General features: G+C 39.0%; 1 protein-coding gene and 1 pseudogene across 1 annotated transcript in view; both read left to right on the top strand.

The window, feature by feature from the left end:
- Positions 1–8670, top strand: part of ST6GAL2 (ST6 beta-galactoside alpha-2,6-sialyltransferase 2) — a 66073-nt gene extending 57403 nt beyond the window's left edge. Inside the window, exon 7 of the mRNA XM_004617928.2 lies at positions 3401–8670. Coding sequence (XP_004617985.2) covers positions 3401–3672 — 272 coding nt within the window. The 3' untranslated portion in view covers positions 3673–8670. The remainder of the gene's footprint in view (positions 1–3400) is intronic.
- Positions 8671–22910: 14240 nt separating this feature from the next.
- Positions 22911–23356, top strand: LOC101554253 (ATP synthase subunit d, mitochondrial-like; annotated as a pseudogene).
- The last annotated feature ends 374 nt before the right edge of the window (positions 23357–23730 follow it).

Here is a 23730-nt window from a genome sequence, read left to right as displayed (position 1 = left end):
GAGCAGCGCCAGGAGTGATTCCTGAGTGCAAAGTCAGGAGTCAGCCCTGAGCAATGCCAATGCCGGGTGTAACCCAGAAAGACAAAAAAAAAAAAAAGCTTAGTGAAGGTCATTCTAATGGGTGATATCTCCTGCTGTTTTTGTTTTGTTTTGGAGTCCCATGCAGCAGTGCTGGAGGCTACTCCCAGCTTAGGGCTCAGTGGTTGACCCTAGTGCTTATGTGTTGATCAGAATGAACCTGGAGCTCCCACATGGGAATCTGAGTCTCCAGTCCCTTGAGCCATCTCCCGGACCTTAGCTGTAGTTTGGATTAGCTCATTTCTTCTGCCAGCTATTTGTACTTTTTAGTTCTGGACTTTAAAACTTTGTTAGGTTTTCTCTCTCACTACTGATATTTTCATTTTGTTTTCACATTGTTGTTCTCCACAACACCTTGTATAATCCACTATCGGGTCTTTTTCATGAATAGTTGGCTTATTCCTTCCTCTTTAAGTGTCTTCTTTTGTAAACATGCCATACTATAGTAACTCTAGAGTTTAGACTTTCCCTTTCTCTGAGTTTACGGCATTTCATTTTGTTTAACTGTGGGCTGCCCCCAGACTATGGGTCAGCCTGAGGTGAAAAGTAGGGTCTTCAAAGGCCATTCTGAGTGAGCACCTTTTGGGCCTGCACAGTGACATTCAGATTACTTCCTTTGCAGTTTCTCTTTAATATCCCAGTCCGGCTCCCAAAAGGGAAAAAGAAACATTTAGAGCAAAAGGAAGAGACTGAAGAGATAGTACAAGCAGGTCGGGCACTTGTCATACAGATGGCTGACCCAGGTTTGACTCCCAGCATCATATATGGTGCCGAGCCCTGCCGGGAGTGATCCTTGAGCACAGAGCCAGGAGTAGGCCCTGAGTATTGCCAAGTGTGACTCAAGAGCCATGGGAGAGCACTGGTCCTTTTAATCCAAAGGCGCTGTTTCAGCTACGAGGGATAAGCTTGCAACGAAGTCTGGTGCACACCCATCTGTTATCAGAAGCAGTTAGAATATAGCCCTGATGTCTGGAGGACAGAGTTGTTGTTATCCAGCCAGGGCCCAACACATGAGCCAGCTGCCCTAGGAATGCGGGCAGCCTGTCTGCTGCAGGGCTAAGTTGATCCGAACTGCCCAAGCTTCCCTCCAAGAGATTCAGTCCTTCCATAGGTTCAGGTTCCGAAACTGTGACGTCAGACTCTGCCACAATGACTGCCATCTGGGCGGGGATATAGATTCCTTCAGAAGATGGTGCTGCTGTATCATAAGTCACTTAAGAAATAAATAGGAGAGGAAACCAGGAAAGGAAAAAAATTATTCCCTGTTTCTGGATTCGAAGAATTAATATTGTCACAATATCAATTCTACCCAAAGCACTACAAGATTTAATATATTTTCCCACCAAAATCCTTTAATTCTTCAAGGAATTAAAACAGACACTACTAAAATTTGCATAGCAACATAACACCCAATAAATAGCCAAACCCCTTTCTTGAAAACAGAGTTTTGGAGGTTGCATTCCCTGACTTTATACTATAAAGCTATAGTAATTAAAGCAGCACATTATTAGAATAAAGATAAGCTGACCTACTACTTGAAGCCCATTTACTGATTTCCAGTACATACTAACTCATAGCCTCTTAAATTGTGGGTGTTGACCTCATGTAGGCTGTGTATGTAGCTAATTGTAGGGTTATGAAAATTTTGACAACACTCAAGTTTTCTGAATGTGTAGCAACCAAAAATTAATTAAAATTAACCATAATGAATCTGAGATATTTTCAGTAGTGCTTCCCCATTTCATTTCTCAGGCAACAAGAGATTGCAGGTGGGAAAGATACTTGCCTTGCACACAGCTGACCTAGGTGTATTCCCCTGCACCCCACGAGGTCCCCTGAGTCCTTGAGTGCAGAACTGGGAGTAAACTCTGACATGTGGTGCCAAAACAAAACAAACAAAAACAAAGTTACAGGCTCCTAAAGTGGATTCTTTTGATGTTTCTGAAATACCCATTGTTCCTCTTCCACTCCTTGTCTGTCAGGCAGCTCCTTTAAGTTCAGGTTAAACTATGTAGTACAGTGAATAAGGAGCATGCCTCCCATGTGGCCAGTACAGCCCCCAAGTCCTTCCAGGAGTAACCCTGAGCACTTCTGGGTGTTGTTCAAAGCACATCTCCCTTTAAAAATAATAGAAAAATTAATTAAAGCAACTTTAATACTATGGTTCCAGGGAAAAAAACAGTTTTGTTAATGTGAATCTTACCAATGCCCCCAGATTTGTCCCTGTTCTTTCAAACAAATTTTACGATGCATTTTACGATGCATTAATAATCAGGCAACTGTGTTTTGTTTGTTTGTGTTTGGGATGACACCCAACTCAACTGTGCTCAGGACTTATTTCTGACTCTGCCCTTAGGGATCATTTTTGGTGGGCTCAGGAAACCATATAGGGTGCTGGGGACTGAATCCCTCTTGGCTGAGTGCAAGGCAAGAGCCCTACCCACCCAGTCTCTTGCTGTACTATCTCTCCAGCCCCTATCAGGAAACTGTTTTGTAAGTGTTGTTTGTAATGTGTGTTTCTTTGGAACAGGTTGGCCCTACAAATGCAAATTTGATGGGCTTGTAGGTGTATGCAGAAAATGATAAGTGACTGATGGGCTTGTATGCAAAATGTGATAAGTGATATTCTAACTTGGACAGTGTAAATCTGCTGCTCACTAGATAATGACTTCTTAAGTTCAATAGCTTTATCTTCTCATTTCCTGTTGCTGGAAGTATCAAACCCTGGTCTGTATTGACTGATTAAATTTTACATCTTAATGTAGACCTATACCCTATTGGTCACTCACCAAATCTTAGAACACTGCAAAATGTAAAGATAACAAGAAGGTGGGTGCCAAACTTTTATTACTGGCAATATCATTGCTGCAAAAAAAAGAAAAAATTAACTTTCCATTTGAGGTTCACTAGGTGCTAAATTTCTTCCTCTCCTCCCCTCCCCTCCCCTCCCCTCCCCTCCCCTCCCCTCCCCTCCTCTCCTCTCCTCTCCTCTCCCTTCCTCTCCTCCTCCTCTGTCTCCTCTCTGTTCTTTTCCCTCCTCTCATACCCTTCCCTCCCTTTATCTACTCTCTCCTCCCTTTGTGTCCTCTTCTCCCCTATCCCCTACTCCACTCTGACTCCCTCTTCTCCTTCCCACCCTTCACTTCCCTCCCCTTTTCTTCCCTCCACCTTGCCTTCCCTCTTCCCTACTCCTTCCCTTCCCCCTCCCCCTCCCCTCTCTTCTCTTTCCCTTCCATTTCCCCTTCCTGCCCTTCCCCTTCCCTTTTTTCCCCTTGCCCTTCCCATTTTCTCTCCCTGCCCTTCTCTCTTTTTCTCTCATCAGGAATCCTCATCATGATGTCTATGTGCAGTGAAGTGCACGTGTATGAATATCTACCCTCTGTCCGGCAGACTGAGCTTTGCCACTACCATGAGTTGTACTACGATGCCGCCTGCACACTTGGCGCCTACCACCCACTGCTCTATGAGAAGCTTCTGGTGCAGCGTCTGAACACTGGTGCCCAGGGGGACCTGCACCACAAGGGCAAAGTGGTCCTGCCAGGGCTACGGGCTGTGCGCTGCCCTGCTCCCAACCCCACTGTTCCCCACTCTTGAAATCACCCTTGGGGATTAATGTGCAATAAGGTACTACTGTTGTACAATAAATCACATAAGAATACTTGAAGATATATTTTAGGCAATGTTAGTCTGAGTCTTTAAACTGTAGGTTAGGGGTGGCCATCAGAATTCTTCTCTTCCTAAGCCATTGAGTATTACTGCTTTGAAAACAGAACGAATTTTTTTTTAATAAAAGCTTGAGAAAAATCTTTTAAAAGGGGGAATAGTTTGAGGGAAAATGCAAATGTATAACAAATGAATGATGTACATCAACAAATGTTAACTTCCTTTGTGCTGTGGACACCTTTATTCAGGGTTGGTTTCAGCTACATGATTCAGTGATGTACTTGATACACACCTTTATGAAGTGGTTTCTACCTAGAAAAACTCAAGTTGAGCTGTGGTGTCTATAGCATTTAGTGTGTCACTTTTACATGCATTCGTCATTAAAGGTTCTAGAGCTTATGACAAATATCTGAGCTATTACTCAGATATGTTTGACAGCAAAAATTTCTCAGAGGAAGTGCACATGTTTCAAATGGCTCTGCTTTCAGTTGCTTGCTGAATCCTTTCTTTGTATCCAGACAAATTTCTAAAACCCTAATGCATCCATTTTGAGCAGTCCAAGAAAAGGTTTATCCTGGCATGCTACCACTAAGGGTTCACTTTGCTTTCCTGTAATACTTCTCAAACCAGCGAGAAATGCAGGATAAGCCAGATGGAGAAGAACATTGTCACTAAAGCAGTACAATCAGGGCATTTCAGGGTGCCCTGGACTTTTTATTTCCTTACCTCCCCACATGTCATCTACCCCCGAATCCTCTCATAGTAACATGCACTGGCGTTTAGCATATTTAGCATGTCTGATGAGAGGGTTTCTCCAGATCAAAGGAAAGACTTGGAGTGCAATAACCCTGTGCAATAAACCGTATTTCTTTTAAATCAGTTTCTAGGAGGTTACTATCAGCTATCAACCTGATAGGGTTGTTTTAGTTCTTCCTAAAAGGCAGATATTTAAAAATTTCCTCTTTGGGCCAGGGATATGAGTCAAAGAACTGGAACGCAGGCTTTAGTGTCCAACTACTCCCTCTTTCCCAGAGAGAATCTTTTCACTATTTTTTATATATATTTTATGCCATCAACATAACAAAACCACATATAGAATTGTATGCAGTCATTGTTTTTTAATAAAGGAAATATGTATATTTTAGAGTGGTAGCAGCTTGAGACAAAATTGTCATCTCAGTGTGTTAGTTATATTCAGTTGTATTTATTTTTATTTCATGTTTTTTGTGGTTTGTGGAAGTCAGGGCCTCACACACAAGATGCAGGCACTCTACCACTGAGCCACGTCCTCAGCCTGTTACTCAACTTTTGTTACTTATACATTTAAAAAATAAATTTTTACAGTTAAATAAATATTTTAGAATAACTTAATTATAACACTAATGTTAATTTATAACCAAAACATATCTCACTGGTGCAGTTAAAACTTCATGGCAATGACAACAGCAATTTAATCCATGCAAATGTGTGATATCAGGAAAGTTAATTGGAAAAATCATTTATTTCCACAGCATTCCGAGAAACATTTTTTTCAGTAAGAATGTTTTACAGAAAATAACAGCTTCTGTTTTTTTGGTTAGTCCATCCATGCTATAAAAACCAGGATGGAAAATGAACATCTTGGTTTTCTTGCTGGTGCATAATTGGAAAATAAAGACTAATTGTAAGGTTTTAATTAAGACACCAAAAGCCTACTTCAGAATCTATGAGAAGACATCGATGATTTTGTCCTGCATGCCTACACATGTCAAGGTACATGGACATGGCCAAGTCACTTTTCTTTATGACTCCCATGTATAGAGGGTGGAGCCAGTGAACTTGACTCTGGTGAAATAGCTCCGCTGAACCCCCTTTTTGCAGCCTGGGCTTTACCCAGACCTGCCAGCGTTTCCTTCAGATGCCATGGTTTTGCCATTACCTTTACAAACAGCATCATTTCCTTACAACCTTATAAAGATGAACTTATTATCCAGGGCGTCCTCATGGATGACATGAGATCTTGGTTGGAGGGAAGTTTATAGGGGTTGATGTAATTATGCCAATTGAAAAATCCAAGAAAATGTTTCAGAGATTTTAAACACCATTTTATTATAGCACATACACTTCTTTTAAGTAATTTTAGTCTCATTGAGGTATGAGAAAGAGTACAAATTGCAAAAGAAACAATTATAATTCTGAACTTTAGTAAGGCTTTAAAGACTCTTGGGAATCTGGGTCATTAAATATTTGGAAAATATGTTACACATATCACTATATCATAGATTGAGTTTTTTCTGTGTAAAACTTTAAATTGCTTAGAGTCCCAAGTAAAATAGGTATTATAGTTAATATTGGTCCTAAGTGGCAGTATTTTGCAAGACATTAAATCGTTGTATGTCAAATTTACTGAGTGGCAATAACCACATGGCCATTCTCTGGAGTAAACAATACAAGTTGTCCCACTCTATTCTTTCCAGCCTCTCTCCCTTCCAGAACTTTCCATTCACTTCTGTGAAGGGATGCTGATGAAATCGTTACGGTGCAATTTGAAGCCATAACTTGGCCCTTTTCTAACTCTCAGGACTAACGTTGTTTTGTTGTTTTACATTTCAAGATAACTTCACTTGAGTTTTAAAGTTTTATTGTTATCTTGATAAAAAAAATAAGCATGTCTAGATCAGGAATAGCTTACCTACATCTATGTTTCCTTTCCTGATTTTCCAATCTGTCTTCCAGATACTAGGACAAGGTTTAATGGATGGTGGGTTCCTACTGTTTCCAAGAAATACCAGGGCTGCCCCACAAAGTTCTCACAGGCATACATTTATCAAGAGCTTTGAGTGTAGAAGCACAAGGGGGTCAGTAAAAACTTGCATGAAAATATCAGGGATTTGTGTTAAGAAGGAATGAAGAATTTTTGTGCATCTTATATTTACTGGGTCATTTGCCTGGATGCAGGACTCAGAAAGATCTTCCTTTAGCTATAGCATTTCTTACAGTCTTGTGCTCTTCAGCTGTCTCTGAGCCAAGAATTTTATCAATACTCTACTTTCTAGTAGTCACCAGTCATTGTTTCCAGAGCATCTGGACAAAGTAATGCTGAGGTTATAGGATAATGCCTTCAAAATTGGGAAATAAAAAGTAGCTGTTTAAGGCTACTGTAAGGTGGTTTGTTACGTGTTTATGAACTTTTTCATTCTGGTGGAACAGATTAATTCCTTGTTATTGGCAGAGCCCTCTGGGCAGGAATAGCTGTATCCACTAAATCAAGGATGTCCTTGTTGGCTGCAATAAATGGAGCACAAGTGTCACATGAATAATTGAATATGGGAGAATTTTGTGTCAAAAATGTCGTTAAGGTTCTCTCTCCAGCCTTCCTCAGAGATCAGTGCACAGTGCATTTGCAGCTGGTGATAAAAGCAACCTGGCCTGATCCTTTCTCTTTGCTATGGGAAGAGACAGAGAAAGGATGAGGAATTACTGAGAAATACATGATAAAATTTAGAGACAAAATAGTCTCTGAATATATTTTAATTGTTTCTTCAACTTCTCACTTTAGAGCTCTTACTCAGTAGTTTCATGAATAAAAACAGCCACATTTAGTAATTAAGTGCTTAGGTAAAAAATATACCTGATTTCAAATCAGGTACAGAACTTTTTTTTTTTTTATACTCTGGGTCTTTCCACTGTGAAATGATTCTGCATGTTTCTTTCACTTGGACATTATTTACAGACTTGGTCAGTGAAAGATATTTCTTTCAATTCAAGGAAATGTAAGTTTTGATTCTTGTTTTATTAAGTGAATGAAACCTTTTAGTAAAAAAAAATAAATCTAGCATATTTCTCTACAAATGATAGGCTAATAGAATTTAAAGAATTAAAGACATTGATATAGTTCTTACTCTTGTTATAAAAATTATGCATATAGATATAGTTATATAATTGTATATATACATATCTACATATATAGTTGTTTATATTGTCTCCTTATCAAACTTTATCTGAAACATTTACAATAAATTTTATTTTAATTATGTCAACACCAATATTTTAAGTGAAGGAAGCCAATATCATATGCCCAGTTAAAAAAAATTTAAGTCTTTTGGGGCCAGAGAGACAGTAAAGTGGGGAAGGAATTTGCCTTGCATGTGGCTCATTCCCGTCGAATCCCTGGAACCACATATGTTCTCCTCTGCTCTGCCAGGATTTATCCCTGAACACAGAGCCAGGAGTAAACCCTGAGCACAACTGGGCATGGCAAAAAAAAACAGTCTTCCAACATATGTATTCAACATATCATAGCTATGTTCAAAAGCATGGCAGAAATATTTGGGCCAGAGTGCGAGCACAGCAAGTAGGGTACTCACTCTGCACACAGTCAACCCAAGTTAGATTCCTGGCATCGCATATGGTTCCCCAAGCACTGCCAGGAGTGATTTCTGAGTACAGAGCCAGGAGTAACCCCTGAACGTTGTGGGCATGACACCCCAAAAAGAGAAAAATAATTTGAAAGCTTTATAAAGGTAGAACATTCTACCTAAAGATTGTATCGCAGTCATATGCCTAATGCTCATGACTTTTTGACAAGACCAGGGGAGAAATATGTATGGAAAATGGTCTTACAAGAGAGAGTTTGAACATATTTACTGCATTGCTAGTATGAAAAATCCAGTATACATGGTACCACACATCCTGTTTTACTCTCGATAAATTTTTCTGATGAAAATGAGTCAACTTTTTTAACAGTTTTAGGAATTTTTTGTATGATAATTTTTAAAAATGAAATGTGTGCTCTTCAAACTAACTGAAACTTAAGATTTTCCAGGAGTCACATTTTAAGGGTGTTTGTACACATTTGAACACTTTGATATTTTCTATTTTGGTTTTGTATATTTTTATGTATACACAATGTACAGATTTTTCTTGTAAATAAAACATGTTTTCATTTGACTAGAGTCTGTTTTAATTCTCAGATGTGAGTGGCAAGAAAGAGCAATTCCTAAAGCAAAATAAAATCCCCAAACACCTGGCGGACAGCCAGAATCCAATTAACAGTGTGGAGAAAAGTAAGTAACAATATAACAAGTTTTCAATCTGTAATGTGTACACAGCACTGTAGGGTAACATTAGTTTGTCCTTTCTCTCGCTGCAGAGAGCTCTGGTTTATTGGGTTATACCCATCACAGTGCTCCCATTTCTCTGTGTTTACCTTAAACTTCTCTGAGCTCTGCTACCCCTATCTGTTATTCACCTATATCCCCAAGTCAGACCCTGTGACTTGTAAGGTCAGATCCTTCTAAGGACTCTGGATTTTGTATTTGTGAGTGAAATATTGCTTCTTGCTTTCCCTTATGTCCTTTGCATAGTTTATTTTATATTTATAAATAGTTTATAAACTATTTATAACTTTGCATAGTTTATTTACTGTCCTTTTTACAGATAATTCTATGCTTTTGTAACTTGGGAGTTAATGGCTTCAAATAATATTTACTCCTGGACATCTGTCATGGTTATTTGACTTAAGCATCAGTTTCCTTTAGTCCCTAGCACCCCAAAAGCAGGGTCCCAGGGAAGAGACTGGATGGACCCAGGGCAAGCTGTAAACTACCCTGACATCGAAACGGGACAAGCCAAGTGCCATAAAACTTACAATAAGAGTACAGTATGGACAAATTTTGTCATGACCCAAAGAGAAGTGACTGGACAAGTACACTGCTATGGTTAGGAAGGACTAATCTGTCCTGAGAACTGTAGTTTGGGATCTATAGCGAGATGTTCCCAGGAGAATCACCCTTTAAGCTTAATATAGCTCTTACTATGTCCGTACAAAATCATTAGAAAGATTATTAAGAAGTAAGCTTAAGGTGACTGTTTAAATGGTTATGGACTAAGGAAAGGAGAAATATGCCCTTAGATAAAATTTCACCCTTGAGCAGATCTCCTAGCAGGATGAGATCTTTGTCTTAGAAGAGCTTCCCCCCCCCCACCTCCCAGGAAGGGCTGTACATATGCTGATTGTGCTATCAGACCTATGTGTAGTTGCTACCCCCAACCAGGGAAGTTGGGCTCTTGACTAAGGCTGTAAGACTGGGTGTGGGGAGACTAGCCTGGGGAAAGTAGGAGAGAGGAATGAGGGGCAGTGTGAGACTGGAATGGGGCATTCAGTGAGATTGGAAGAGGCACCTGGAGAGAAGGGAATAAATGGTGGGACACAGATTGGAATAAACAGCGACTGATCAAAAACCAGCCTGGCGACCCTTCCCTTCCTCTTGCATCTGTTGGCGATGGCTACAGGTCAGGGTGGGGAAATGGCCCCTGGTCACTGAAGGCACTGGCGAGCGCCCACACACACTCACACTTTTTGAATACACACAGCATGAGTTAGAAGTGGATTAATTTTGTTCATTAAGAGATTAGTCACCACAAACAGGGCCACTAACAGAGCAAAACCAAGCTGAAAAGGTTTATTTATGCTGCCAGTACCTAATATTGTCCTAATTAAAACATGGGTCTGAACTGTAGACCCTGACTGGGAAGGACCAGAGTTGTACACTCAAAAGGCAAACCCAGAGAGCAGCTGGGAATGAGACAGTCCTGATTTGTTACACATTCAGGAGACTGCAGCCTGAAAGTTGGAAATGTTCTTATCAGGATTAAGGGACAAGAAAAGAAATGATTTTAGATCATTCAAAGAAATCAGAGAGAAGCAGAGGGAAACTCTGGAATGAAGAACAGGGTAGGAAAGTGAAGGTTAAAGAGAGAGGGAGTAAATAAATGCAAGTACAAAGACAGTGCTATTTGCATATCAAAGCCATTAATTCAGAAAATTACAAGACTAAAGTGGAAAATTACATCTTAACTGGTTGACAGTTGACTGTGTGCTGAAGTGCTTTGTTCAAGAACCTTGGTAGACAGAATCACAAAAGACAAGGTATCCTGCACTAAACCCTAGTTTAGATGTTAGATGTTGACTATCCTGCCCATTAGCTATTTTTGCAAATAAAGTTTTATTGACTTACAGCCATACTCACTATTTACATATTGTGCATAGCTCCTACTTACAGAGTTAAGTATAGTTGTGACAGAGACTCATAATACACCAAGCCTAAATATTTTCTGGTTCTTCACCTCTGGTTAATTAACCTCTGGTTATAAATACAATTCATCAAGAAATATTTTAGTAACACTTGAGGCACATTGTGTCTCTGTAATCCTCACAAAATCACCTTTAAGGTTGACTTCTTAGCCCCAAGGAAGTGGGGAATAAAAAGATTAATTCATCAGCCTACAGTCACATAGTCAGGAAATGACAGGCTCAGTCTTGTTATCATTCAAAACCCATGAAAGGAATGATCGAATCATTCCTTTGGGTGAGAGAGATAGTGGATAGGGCTTTTGTGCAGCTGACCCAGGTTCTAAGAACCACCTGAAGCAGTCCCAAATCAAAACATTAAACAAATAAAGTAGTTTCTGCCTGAGATACTGCTTCAGTTTTCAAATAATTCCCAATAAATATACTACAAAGCCTTAGTTTAGGAGAATAATGATACTTGAAATGTCTTTTAATGTGCTTTTAAATGTATGGATCAACAGAAGACCCAACATTTTTTTAAATTTCTTTTAAAATTTTATTTTTATAAAGTTGTTCACAATAATGGATTACATTCAATATTTCAACACCAGTCCCACCCATCATTACACCTTCCCACCACCCTTATTTTGAGTTTTCCCTGCCACCACTCAAACCTGCTGAAAAGACTGATGCTAGATAATTTATTTTGTATTGCTTGTTATGAATAGCATAAGATGTTGCATGGCCACAAGAGCAGCCGCGCACTCCTAGAATTCTAAAATTTTAGATAATTAGAGTCTGAAGAAATGTCTGCAGTGAACTGCTTGATTCCGAGATTCCTCTATGTGTCTCTGGATCATGGCCATTAACGGGCTTAAATAGCAGCAGGAGGCAGTTAATGGGTGTGACATCCAGGGTCCCATGGGGCGGGGAGATGGGAAGGACCGCCCATCCCCTATCCCTTGAGACCTGGAGTTTGCTGTCACTGATCCCGTGTACCTGGGCTTTTCTTTCTTTTTTTTTTTTAATTTTTTTACTAGAGAATCACTGTGATGTACAGTTACAAATTTATGAACTTTTGTGTTTGCATTTCACTCATACAGTGATCTTTTACCCATCCCTCCACCAGCGCCCATTCACCTCTGCCAATGATCCCAGTATCCCTCTCACCACTCCCACCCATCCCCCACCACCCCATCCTGCCTCTGCAGCAGGGCATTCCCTTTTGTTCTCTCTCTTTTTGGGTGTTGTAGCTTGCAATACAGGTATTGAGTGGCCTTCATGTTCGGTCTATAGTCTACTTTCAGTTCACATCTGATACATCTACACAATGGAATACTATGCAGCTCTTAGAAAAGATGAAGTCATGAAATTTGCATATAAGTGAGTCAACATGGAAAGTATCATGTTAAGTGAAATGAGTTAGAAAGAGTGAGACAGACATAGAAATATTGCACTCATCTGTGGAATATAAAATAACAGAGTGGGAGACTAAGACCCAAGAATAGTAGAGATAAGGACCAGAAGGTCTGCCCCACACAGCTTGAAAACTGGCCTGACATGCTTGGGGAAAAGGCAGCTCAGGTAGAGAAAAAAACACCAAGTAGAGGATGATGGGAGGACCCATTCGGGTTGACCCAACTTTTTTAGTTCTCTAAACATTCAGAAAGTAAAGTGTGTCTTCACTATATATGTCAGTCAAGTATAATTTTTATTTTGTTATTAGAAGCAAGCTCTCTGTCACAAGCCAAATAAAGACAGCGTATGATATAGCACAGAGAAAGCTGACAGGGATAGTTGACAGTTCGTAAACTTTATTTCCAGCCACTCTCCAAACTAAATTGTAAAATAATATTTTACTTAGAGAATGAGACGGCAGCTTGGAAGCTGATCACAAAAGTTCATGTAAACCAAAAAATAAAAAAATCAATGCCTATGGAAAATGCACCTCTGTCATTGCTGACTTACTGCAGAGGAAGAAGGATTAGAACAGTAACATACCTCTTAAATATTTTAAAAATAATTTTGGCATAAAGAGATCAGGGAAGGAGCTTTTGAATGTTCTTATTCTTATCTGCAAAACTGGTTTGAGTGAATTCAAGAAAGCACTGAAAAACCTAGAGGAAGACGCCCAGATATCGGACAGCCTCAGTATGTGAGGCCAGACAATGAAGAATCAGTAGTGATGGAACTACCATGGTGTCACTGGAGGCTTTGTAACTTTCCACGTGGTGACTCAATAAAAAATTTAAAAAGAAAAGATGCAGCTCAAAGATACCCAAGATGAGAGACCAAGCAATGACATCTTGGACAACTCTCACTTAAATTAAGTAGGGGGTATGTATAAAATATGTAATTTAACTGACTTAATTTTATTCATTTATCACTAGTTTATAACAAAATTTCAGAGATATAACTGTATAATTCTTATGTATATGAAACTTATCTAAGTTACCACCAAAGATCCAATGTCATTTCACAAAATTATCACCTTACCTATACTTCATTGCTACCTGCTTTTCTCTCCTGTGGCTGTCATCCTTTTCACCAAATCTAGAGATTACCGCTCCAGCCCAACTTGGCACTACCACTGCCAAATGTGGGCAATCTTCTAGTTGTCACAGAATTCTTCTCAGTGCCACAGCTTCTGTTGGGCATTCATGACCGAAAATCTCAAGTCACTGCTCAGTCCAGGCTAGCCTGTAGACACTGTCATCTCTGCTGGACACTAGCAGCTATGACTCATGGATCACCACCAAGATCTGTTTGTTCTTTGCAAATTAATCTGCTGCAGCGCACATGTGATCACAATTTCCTAGCAGTCATTTAGACCCACAGAAACTATTTATGACTATAAACCTCTGATTATCATCCATACCTGTCCAAACATAGATCCTCACAAATAACAGCACAGGTATAATGAATAAAGGAAGAAATTCACTTCCAATGAAACACAAAAACAAAAACCTCTGAACTACAAAAACCTCTGGAGAACCAAGCATATGAAGGCTTTCTAAACCCCTTAATGACTGCATCAGACAGCCATCCTAATGATGCTCCCTGAAGTGACAAAGTCAATGGATCCGAACTTGAACAAGGACAGAGAAAGTATGAGGAAAATCCAAGCATGAATCACTGATCTAAATAGTACAGTGTTGCATCTAAAAACCTGAAATAAAAGAACTCAATAGCATAGTGACAAAAAGCCAATATTGAGTTAGTGAGCTTGAGGGTTAAGAAATTATTTTTTAAAAAAGAAAGTAAAAGAAAAAAAGAATTTAAAAGGTAAGGATACCATAGAAGATTTATGGAACATCAATATAAATAACATTATCAACCAGAGTTTTCATAAGAAGAGGGGAGGCCAGACCCCAGGCCAAGCTCGGGGGACCCCAGACGGGGGAGGTTTGAGCCCTCCCCACCCCAAGGGACCCAGAACCAGCAGCTGCAAACCTCCAGTACTCAACTGCCACCATGCTCACAGCCATTCTCCACATGCTCAGGCTGAGCCTCCCCGACGTGTGAACCTATGACTGGACTGCACTGCCACATCCATGGCCATGCGACACTTCATACCACACACCCCACCTGTACTTCGAGTACCTCACCTTTTTTGGTGGAGTTCAAAGTAGGAGGCAACTAATCTTAAAGGGAAATTTTTTTTTACAGATATATGTATATATATAAACAAAAGTCTCAACTTCTAACATTTTCAGCGGTTTTTCATAACAAACAATACAAAATATATTTCATAACAAACAATATATATTTCATAGCAAAATATATTTCATGGATGAACCGAGAGCCGCGGCACGAGAAGCAGAGCCTCCGCGCCTATTGACTGTGATCCTGAGGTCTCCTAACCCATTTTGGCACCAGAGCGGATTCTTGCAGCCATGCATTTTGACTGTGAACTGAGCTACAACCTCGTGCAGCCCGGGGAGGGATTTTTTTCCCTCTCCACCCCATTTTTCTGAGCGAAAATGGTGGCAGCGGTAGCAGCCACGTGGTAAGAGCCACCCTCTAAGACCCCTCCACCAGGAGGTAGGACTTTCTTTAGTGACGTAGCCTGTAGGTGGTCCTGGGAGGGGGGGGGGGCGTTCCCGGCACGCCTTCCGCCCAGAGATGAACCTGGAGCCGCGGCACGAGAAACAGAGCCTCCGCGCCTATTGACTGTGATCCTGAGGTCTCCTAACCCATTTTGGCACCAGAGCGGATTCTTGCAGCCATCCATTTTGACTGTGAACTGAGCTAAAATATTAGAAACCCAAAACCTTAAAGTCTTCACTCTTGGCAATGAAGAGAAATTATTAGATGATGCCTATTCAGCAGGCCTGATTGTTGGGGAAAATGTCCAATCAATAATAGTGAGTTCTGTATGGAAATATGGAACGTACTCAATATATATAGAGAATAATGGGAATATCATTAGCTACTTAGATGGGGGGGGGGTTCTTGGTGGTAGAACGGGTGCACTGGTGAAGGGATGGTGGATTAATCAGTATTTGACTGTGACTTAAACCTGAAAGCTTTGTATTTTTTTTCTTTTTTTCACGGTGGTTCAATAAAATATTTCTTAAAATATATATATATATTTCATAACAAACAATACAAAATATATCAGTTCTGCTTTGGAGCAGGGATTGGGGTTCGTGATAGAAACACCTGAAATATGGTGGTGGGAAGGTTTAATGGTGGTGGGATTAGTGTTTGAATATTAAATGTAATGAAATATTATAAACTACTTTATAAAATTTAAAAATATTTAAAAAAAGAAAGCCCGCTCCGCTGAGATGTGACCCCGGGGGCCGCACGCATGTGCGGCTCCTCTGCAGCTGCACGAGCATGAATCCTGACCCAGCTGAACCAAATTCAACATGGGCAGCTACTTGCAGAATGTCTCCAGCCTGAGAACCAAGCCGCGACCCCATGCCCGCCCAGGAGGGGAAAGGTATTTCTCTCTCTCGCCTGTCCCTTCCCGGGGATGAAGGGCGTGAGGACCGCCATATTATGTCCATATTATGACGACCACAGATGGGGTTTACAAGCTTGCAATGATCCAATATCCGGAAGAAATCTCCCTGGACTTAGTTGTTAAAGTACAGAAATCCAAAACCTGTGTCCGCTACCGCGGCCGCGCGACCTCATTTCCCTTCACAACAGGTCTGACTCTAGTGGGGTGCTCCTAACAATAATGGTGAGAATTCTGTTGAAATATTGAATGTAACCAAAGTAAATAGAAAGTAAAGTGAAAATTATCAGTTATAAGGGGGGGTGCGGGGGGGGGCGGGATGGGAGGCATACTGTGTTTTTTTTTTTCCGGTGGTGGGATATGGGCACTGGTGAAGGGATGGTTGTTTCAGCATTGTATGACTAAGACTTAAGCCTGAAAGCATTGTACTTTTCCACATGGTAATTCAATAAAATAAATTAAAAAAAAAAGAAAGCCCAAGGATTCCCAACAAAATAAATGCAAACCTACATGCAAGGCACTCTCATTTAAATAAAAAATTAAAGATGTAGCTAAACTCTTGACAGCAACACGAGATAACAAAAGCACATATTTAACTACCATAGGACTCACGACAAAATTAGCAACTGAAACTCTATTGGCCAGAAGGAATAGCATAATATATATGTGTGTGTATATATATATATGTATATATATTCAAAGCATTGAGTGGAAGTGACTACCAACTAAATAATATACTCAGCAAGTTTATCACTCATCTTTGAAGGAATCTAAAGAGCATGTCCTACAAACAAAAATTAAAGGAATTCATGGTCACTAAATTTGCTATGCAAGAAAGGGAAAAGAATGATGCTGCAGTGAACATAGAGGTGCATTTTAATTTGTGCAAAATGGTTATAATGGGGTTTGAGGTATAGTTACTTTACCTTCATCAGCACCAAAGTGTCCAATTTACCTCTATACGATTCTTATGACATCTCTAATCTGTCTCTTCTTTCCTAACCCCACCGATTCCCCTGGCTGCTTGGTAATTTCAGTTCTGTAGTCAAAGACTAAGGATTCATCATCATTTGATATTGTCCATTCATATATGAAAACAACCTAAATTCTCATCATTAATAATGATAAAGATGTGGTATAGGGGCCAGCATAAGCAATTTGCACAGTGGGTAGGGAAACTGCTTTGTACGTGGCAACCCAGGTTTGATCCCCAGCATCTTATATGGTCCGCAGAGCACTGCCAGAATTAATTCCTGAGTCAGGAGTAACCCCCCAAGCATCGCCAAGTGTGACCCAAAAAGTAAAAAGCATAAAAACAAACAAACAAAAAGATATGGGATATGTACACAATATAAAGAAAAATGGGATACTACCATTTGCAGCAACATGGGTTGAATTTGAAAAGATTGTGCTAAGTGAACTGTCAGAAGGGGAAAGGCAAATATTGTGCAATTTCACTCATGTGGAAGAAAAACAAAGCTTTTTCTAGGAAGTAATTTTTAAAATGTAAGTTGATTTCTGGGGGATGTAAAAGAATAAAACAAAAACAAACTTTTAGATTGTATAGATAGAATAGCAGTTCTCAGAGGGAAAGTGGAGGGACATAAAGATTAAAGGGAGTCACTTGTTTGGTGTTGGATGAAAACTAGATTCTGAGTAGTGTCATAAAATAGCATATGCATATGTTAAAATACATCTGAAGTAGACCAGAAAATGAAAGAAAGAAAGAAAGAAAGAAAGAAAGAAAGAAAGAAAGAAAGAAAGAAAGAAAGAAAGAAAGAGAGAAAGAAGGAGAGAAAGAAAGAAAGAAAGAAAGAAAGAAAGAAAGAAAGAAAGAAAGAAAGAAAGAAAGAAAGAAAGAAAGGAAGGAAGGAAGGAAGGAAGGAAGGAAGGAAGGAAGGAAGGAAGGAAGGAAGGAAGGAAGGAAGAAAGAAAGAAAGAAAGAAAGAAAGAAAGAAAGAAAGAAAGAAAGAAAGAAAGAAAGAAAGAAGAAAGAAAGAAATATCAGAGCAGAAGGAGTATAGGAGTAGGAAAATTACATCAAGCTGAGAGGCCAATTTATGGTGCTGAACAGAAGGTTAGCTTTTGGCGCAGATCATAATATACAGATGTTGATTTATAATGCCTTATACTTGAAACATATGTTTCAACACAGTGTTGCTTAAATAGAAAGAAAAAAAGAAAAAGAAAAATATCCCCACTCTAATATATATTTTAAAAACAAAATGTGAGAGGTGAGCATGGGAGGGAGGGCGTAATAGTGGGATTTCCAAGAATAAGCATGAGATCACTTGCTTTAAATTTAAAATGGGATTAATAACTCTGAACTCTATATGTGAACCATATTGGTAATCTCATTCATTGCTGGCAGAAATATAAAATGATAGTTTAGCTTAGAAAACAGTTTGGCAATTTCTCAAAAAATTAAAGTTACAGGACCAGAGTGATGAGAGAGTGGGTAGAGCACTTGCCTTTCATACTGATGACTCAGGTTTGATTCTTGGTCCCACGTATGGTCCCTTGAGTTCACCAGGAGTGATCCCTGAGCTCAGAACCCAAAGTAAGCCCTGAATCCTGCTGGGCATGCCACCCCAAAAAGATTTTAAACATAGTAACCAAAAGCCTATTTTTATCCCAAGTTCCTATGTATACATATAAGAGTAAGATAGAGATTGATAGAATAATTTATATATACACACATATATATATTCTAATATCTCAAGCCTGTGAATATGATAAATTACATAGCAAAGGCTACTACATAAGGAAATTATCTGGGATGATGTGCATATCCTTAAAATAAAGAGTGGAATATATTAATAAAAATAACAGAAATGGCAGTGTGCTAAGATCTGTGCCCAAAGTGACAAAATTACAGCTTGTACAAAGAATATAGCAACCTTCAAAAGCTAAAAACTTCTCAGAATGGAGATAATAATAAATGGTACTAGCTGGAATGGGAACATTTAGCTAACACCTGAATTTTAGCTTATTGATACCCATCTTAACTACAGAACAATAAGATGAGAAACTTTTGTTTTAAGAACTATTTGTGGTAATTTGTTATAACAGCTGAAGAAAATAATTACAAGCCTACAAATATAAACATATTTCCACACAATAGCTGTACATATATATATACATAGCAACCTTATTCATAATAGCCAAAAATATTTTTCCATTTATATAAAGTCTTCAAACGTAGAAAATACTCACAAAGAATATATTAATGATTTTCTGCTTCTGGAAAGCAGAGGGAATAAAAAATGACTAAAAATTGGTAGCACTTTTCTTTGGGGGGGGATAAGAAAAATGTTTGAGACTGGATAAAGAAGATAGAGACACCAATCTGTACATATACTTAATTTCACTAAGGTAGTACTGTAGCACTGTCATCCTGTTGCTCATTGATTTGCTCGAGTGGGCACCAGTAACGACTCCATTGTGAGACTTGTTGCTACTGTTTTTGGCATATCGAATACACCACAGGTAGCTTGCCAGGCTCTGCCATGTGGGCGGCATACTCTTGGTAGTTTGTCGGGCTCTCAGAGAGGGATGGAAGAATCGAACCCGGGTCGGCCTCGTGCAAGGTAAATGCCCTACATGCTGTGCTATAACTTCAGCCCTTCACTAAAGTATTCTTTTATTTTATTTTTGGTCTTGCTTTGGGAGCCACATCTGGAGCTTCTCAGGGCTTAAGTATGGCTCTGGAATAGAAATCGGGGTCCCACTGATTCTGGGCAGGAACCCTTGCACCACCTGTCATGCTTTGACTGGCAACATCCTCCATCATGCAAGTCCAAGAGGTATGGTGTTACCTCCTTTACAGAAATTCCTATGCTCACTGATGTTTCCTTCCATCTCTCCCTATGCAGCCAGCTGTCAGGTTTTGATTTAGGACCTAGATTTCACTTTGATAAAAATGTGGGGAGAAGGAGATTCTGACATGTGTCATTATCCACCAACTCGACAGTCTTCCCAGTGTTTGCTCTCCGCATTTTCTCTTATCCCCAGCTTGGAAGACCTTTAGCCAAACTGGACATAGATCTAAAGTATTGCTTTAAGATAGCATATTCTTCTAATTCTTAAAGTCTTAAAGCCAAATTGTGACCAATGGAAGTCAGAAACCAGGAATCTGACTCTGCTCATCAACAGGTGTATTGATATCCCTTCTAAGAGATATGATGATAACTGGCCTAAACTTCTTGAGTTTGGGCAAAAGGAATAAGTAGCAGAAAGAATAAATGGATAATCTTAAATTAGTTTTATAATATTTTCTCCTATCAAATTTTCAATTTCTGGAAAAGATGAAAATCAGAAATGGTCAAGTATAGAATTGGCCTATATGGTACTATGCTTCCCTCAATGACTTTTTAATACCTGAAGGCTTTTGGGAAACGTGAGGGTAATGATATGCTAATTTCATCTCTGCATGAAATCGCTTTTATCTGTTCAACATCAAATAATAACCAAGGATGTACCTAGAGAACAGTAAAGCTAATCACTGGGTTGAGAAGACAAAATTTATTCCTTAGGTTTAAAATTTATCATCCTTCCTACTTATCTGTAATTTTCTGGCACCGTTAACAGATAAGTGGTACTTGATACACTAGTCTGAGATCCGCCAATGATTGCTAGTGAATAAAGCCATGGATTTTTCTACCTGTAAGCAGTACTTCCTATGTTTTTCAAAGAGCATATTAAAGAAAATATATTTTCTGTGCCCCCACTGTCAAGTAAAATTAACTTTAGTATGACAAAGCTGTGATGGGCTAAAATAAGCCTAGAAAAATCTCTGAGTGCTTATATATGTCACATAGCTATATAATAATTTTGATGACGTTAAATAATCTGCCAAATGAAGTACACTTCTAATACCAACATCAGTATTGCAGATAATGTTGGTTTATTGAAACTGAATCACATAAATAGGAAAAAATTTTATGGTGTAGATTCATTTAAATTCTTGTATTCAATCATTCTCCTAACACTTTTTCCTGACATGACATAAATTAGGTAAGGTTTATTTATATTTTATCCTTGTACATCATCAGACACCATTTGTGTTCTGTCTCAATAATGTACATTTAAAGCAGTATCACATTGCACCAACTTGAATATTAAGTGAAAAAAATATATGAAATGCCGAACTATGGCAATGCTTGGTCAGCAAACTATGATCTACAGCTAAATAGTTTACCTTTTGTTTTTGTAAATTAAGCTTTGTTGGAACACCATTAAGCTCATTCATTTCTATATTGTCTATAGGTACTGTCAAAGCACAATATGTATGTCAATACACAACTGAGATTTACATTATATACCTCTTTCTCAAAACCTAAGACATTTAACTGCTTGCTTATAGAAAAATTGTGCAAATCTCATTCAAGAGAAATTGAAATGGGGGCTGGAGTGATAGCACAGCAGGTAGGGTGTTTGCCTTGCACGTGGCGACCTGGGTTCGATTCTCAGCATCCCATATGGTCCCCTGAGCACTGCCAGGAGTAATTACTGAGACATGAGCCAGAAGTAGCCCCTGTGCATCACCAGATGTGACCCAAAAAGCAAAAAAAAAGAGGAATTGAAATATGTGGTTGCCATTGCCTTGGTTTTTCTTTTTAAAATTTCTGCCTAATAAGTTTCAAGTTAAACAATGATCATTTTTTATAAAAAAAAGTTTTGTGATTTTATTGTGTATGTATCCATATAAGTGAGTGATTCTTCTGCTTGTTGTACTCAGCTTGTGAATGAACTAGTCTGGGGTCTCCCTGTAAGCCTTTGTCACATCTGCTATTTTCCAAAGGTGGCTTGATGGCTGGGGTTCAATTGAGACTGTCAAAGAAAAGGACTACATTAGTTATCCTCAGAGAACAGAATAGGCTTGACAGACTTCTTAAAAGCAGCTTATGTCTCCCTGAGAGGCAAAGGTTTTGTATGGTCTCCTCTAAGACTCAAAATGTCAAACAAAGCACTAAAGTCAATCCAGATTCAAGGGAAGCATAATTAGACTGCACCTCTCAGTGGGACCAAGTAATTTGAAGTCATACCTTCAATATGTCACTGTTTCTGACTACCACTTGAAATTAAAGCATAAGATTTTAAATATTCATAAATGCAAAATATCTCTGAAAATACATATGAGGAAATTGATGTTTGTAAATTCTGGTTAATGAAACACTGCGCAAGAATGCAAACAAAAGCCACACACATATGGGGGAAGAAACCTGAGCAATTTCTTCAAGTTTCATATAAGAATATAAATGAATATATATGGATAACAACATACATACACACAGTTTTTGTATGTACATATAAACTTCATAAGGGTGTATAATTTTAAACATATTATATCTAAGTAATATCATAAGTCAGAGAAAATAAAGATCCCCGGATATGCTCATGGAACTTATCTTTGGAGAAATGTTATACTAGTGACATACATCATCTAAGATTTAGAGAATAAATCATCAATAGGATAGAACAGGGATTGATGCAAGGCATCTGCCTTGCATGTGGCCAACCCTGGTTCAATCCCTAGTACTACTATGATCCCCACAAGCAGTTCCAGTAAAAATCCAGGAGTAAGCTCTAGACAGAGTCAAGTATATTCCACCTCCACAAAAAAGGAAAGAAAATATAAATAGGAACCCAGTAATATGCATAAGTTCAATCATAATATTTCTTAATCATTTGGGGCTGGAACGATAGCACAGTGGGTTTGCCTTGCACGCGGCTGACACGAGTTTGATTCCCAGCATCCCATATGGTCCCCTGAGCACCGCCAGGAGTAATTCCTGAATGCAAAGCGAAGAATAATCCCTGTGCATTGCCAGGTGTGACCCAAAAAGCAAATATATATAATGTATATTATATATATTTCTTAATCATTAGAAAAATAGGGAAAATAATGAAATAATATATATTCTTTTAGTCATGCAAAGACAATCTATTAGCACACGAGAAAATAGGGCTGAAACAGGAAACAACTGTCAAGTCAGTTTGGTTGTTATAGGCTGGCATACTATGGGAGATTACCTCAGAGAATAAGGCACTAGAAAATTATTTAGCCATTTAGGAGAGTGACACTCCTGCAAAAAAATATAGATGTTTCACTCTCTACCATTGGGATCAGTGAAGAATCTTGAGATGGCCAGGCAAAAACTTGCTCTGAAAATCATTGACCGGATAACTTTTGGGGAAATTATCCCCCGAAGCCAGAAGCCCATTGCTAACTCCCTGAAGTACTAGAATGAGATCCTCTCCTCCAGGCTGGCCAATCTCCTGAGAAACCACCTGCCATCAACCAGGCTTACTACAAGGCCAACATGACGAAGGCAAGCCTGGTCTCTGTCCTTGAGAAGTTCAGTGTCCAGAAGATCCCTGTGCCTGAGGATAATTTCACTGCTCAGGTGGATGCTGAGGGAAAAAAGAGTATATGAAAAGCTCTGCTGAGTTTCTGGCACTCTCCAAGGCCAGGATGGAGGGGTACCAGAAGGAGCTGGAGCATTATATCATTTGATCAGATAACCAGCAAGGACTTGAACAAGGCCTTCCCGGAAACCAAGTTCAACATAAAGAAGTATCCCTACTAGCCTTACTATGCCTATGTAGTTCATATCACAAGCCCATCGAGAGTTTATAAACCCAAATCTGGGTGAAAGTTCTGATCTCAGTTCCAGTGGACAGTAAAAGGATGAGGTGGTAGAAAAAAATAAAATTAAATTTTAAAAGAATGTTTGATGGTAAGACATACAATTTATTAAGCCATTAATTCTAATTAATCATTATAGATACATCAATTGTACTGTTACTTAATCTTACAAAAGCAATACATCTTCCCTTCTTGAGAGATGAGAAAAACAAAGGCAAAATAATTTAATAAAAATTAGAAAACCGTTAAGTAGCAAAACAGAATCTACTCTAGGCAGCTGGATTTAGTCCTTCTTGTTGTTGTTATGCTATTTAC

This window comes from Sorex araneus, chromosome X (assembly GCF_027595985.1).
Source record: "Sorex araneus isolate mSorAra2 chromosome X, mSorAra2.pri, whole genome shotgun sequence".
NCBI classification, from domain to species: Eukaryota; Metazoa; Chordata; class Mammalia; order Eulipotyphla; family Soricidae; genus Sorex; species Sorex araneus.
Note: the sequence above shows the minus strand (reverse complement) of the source record. Positions and strands in the feature narration are given on the sequence as shown.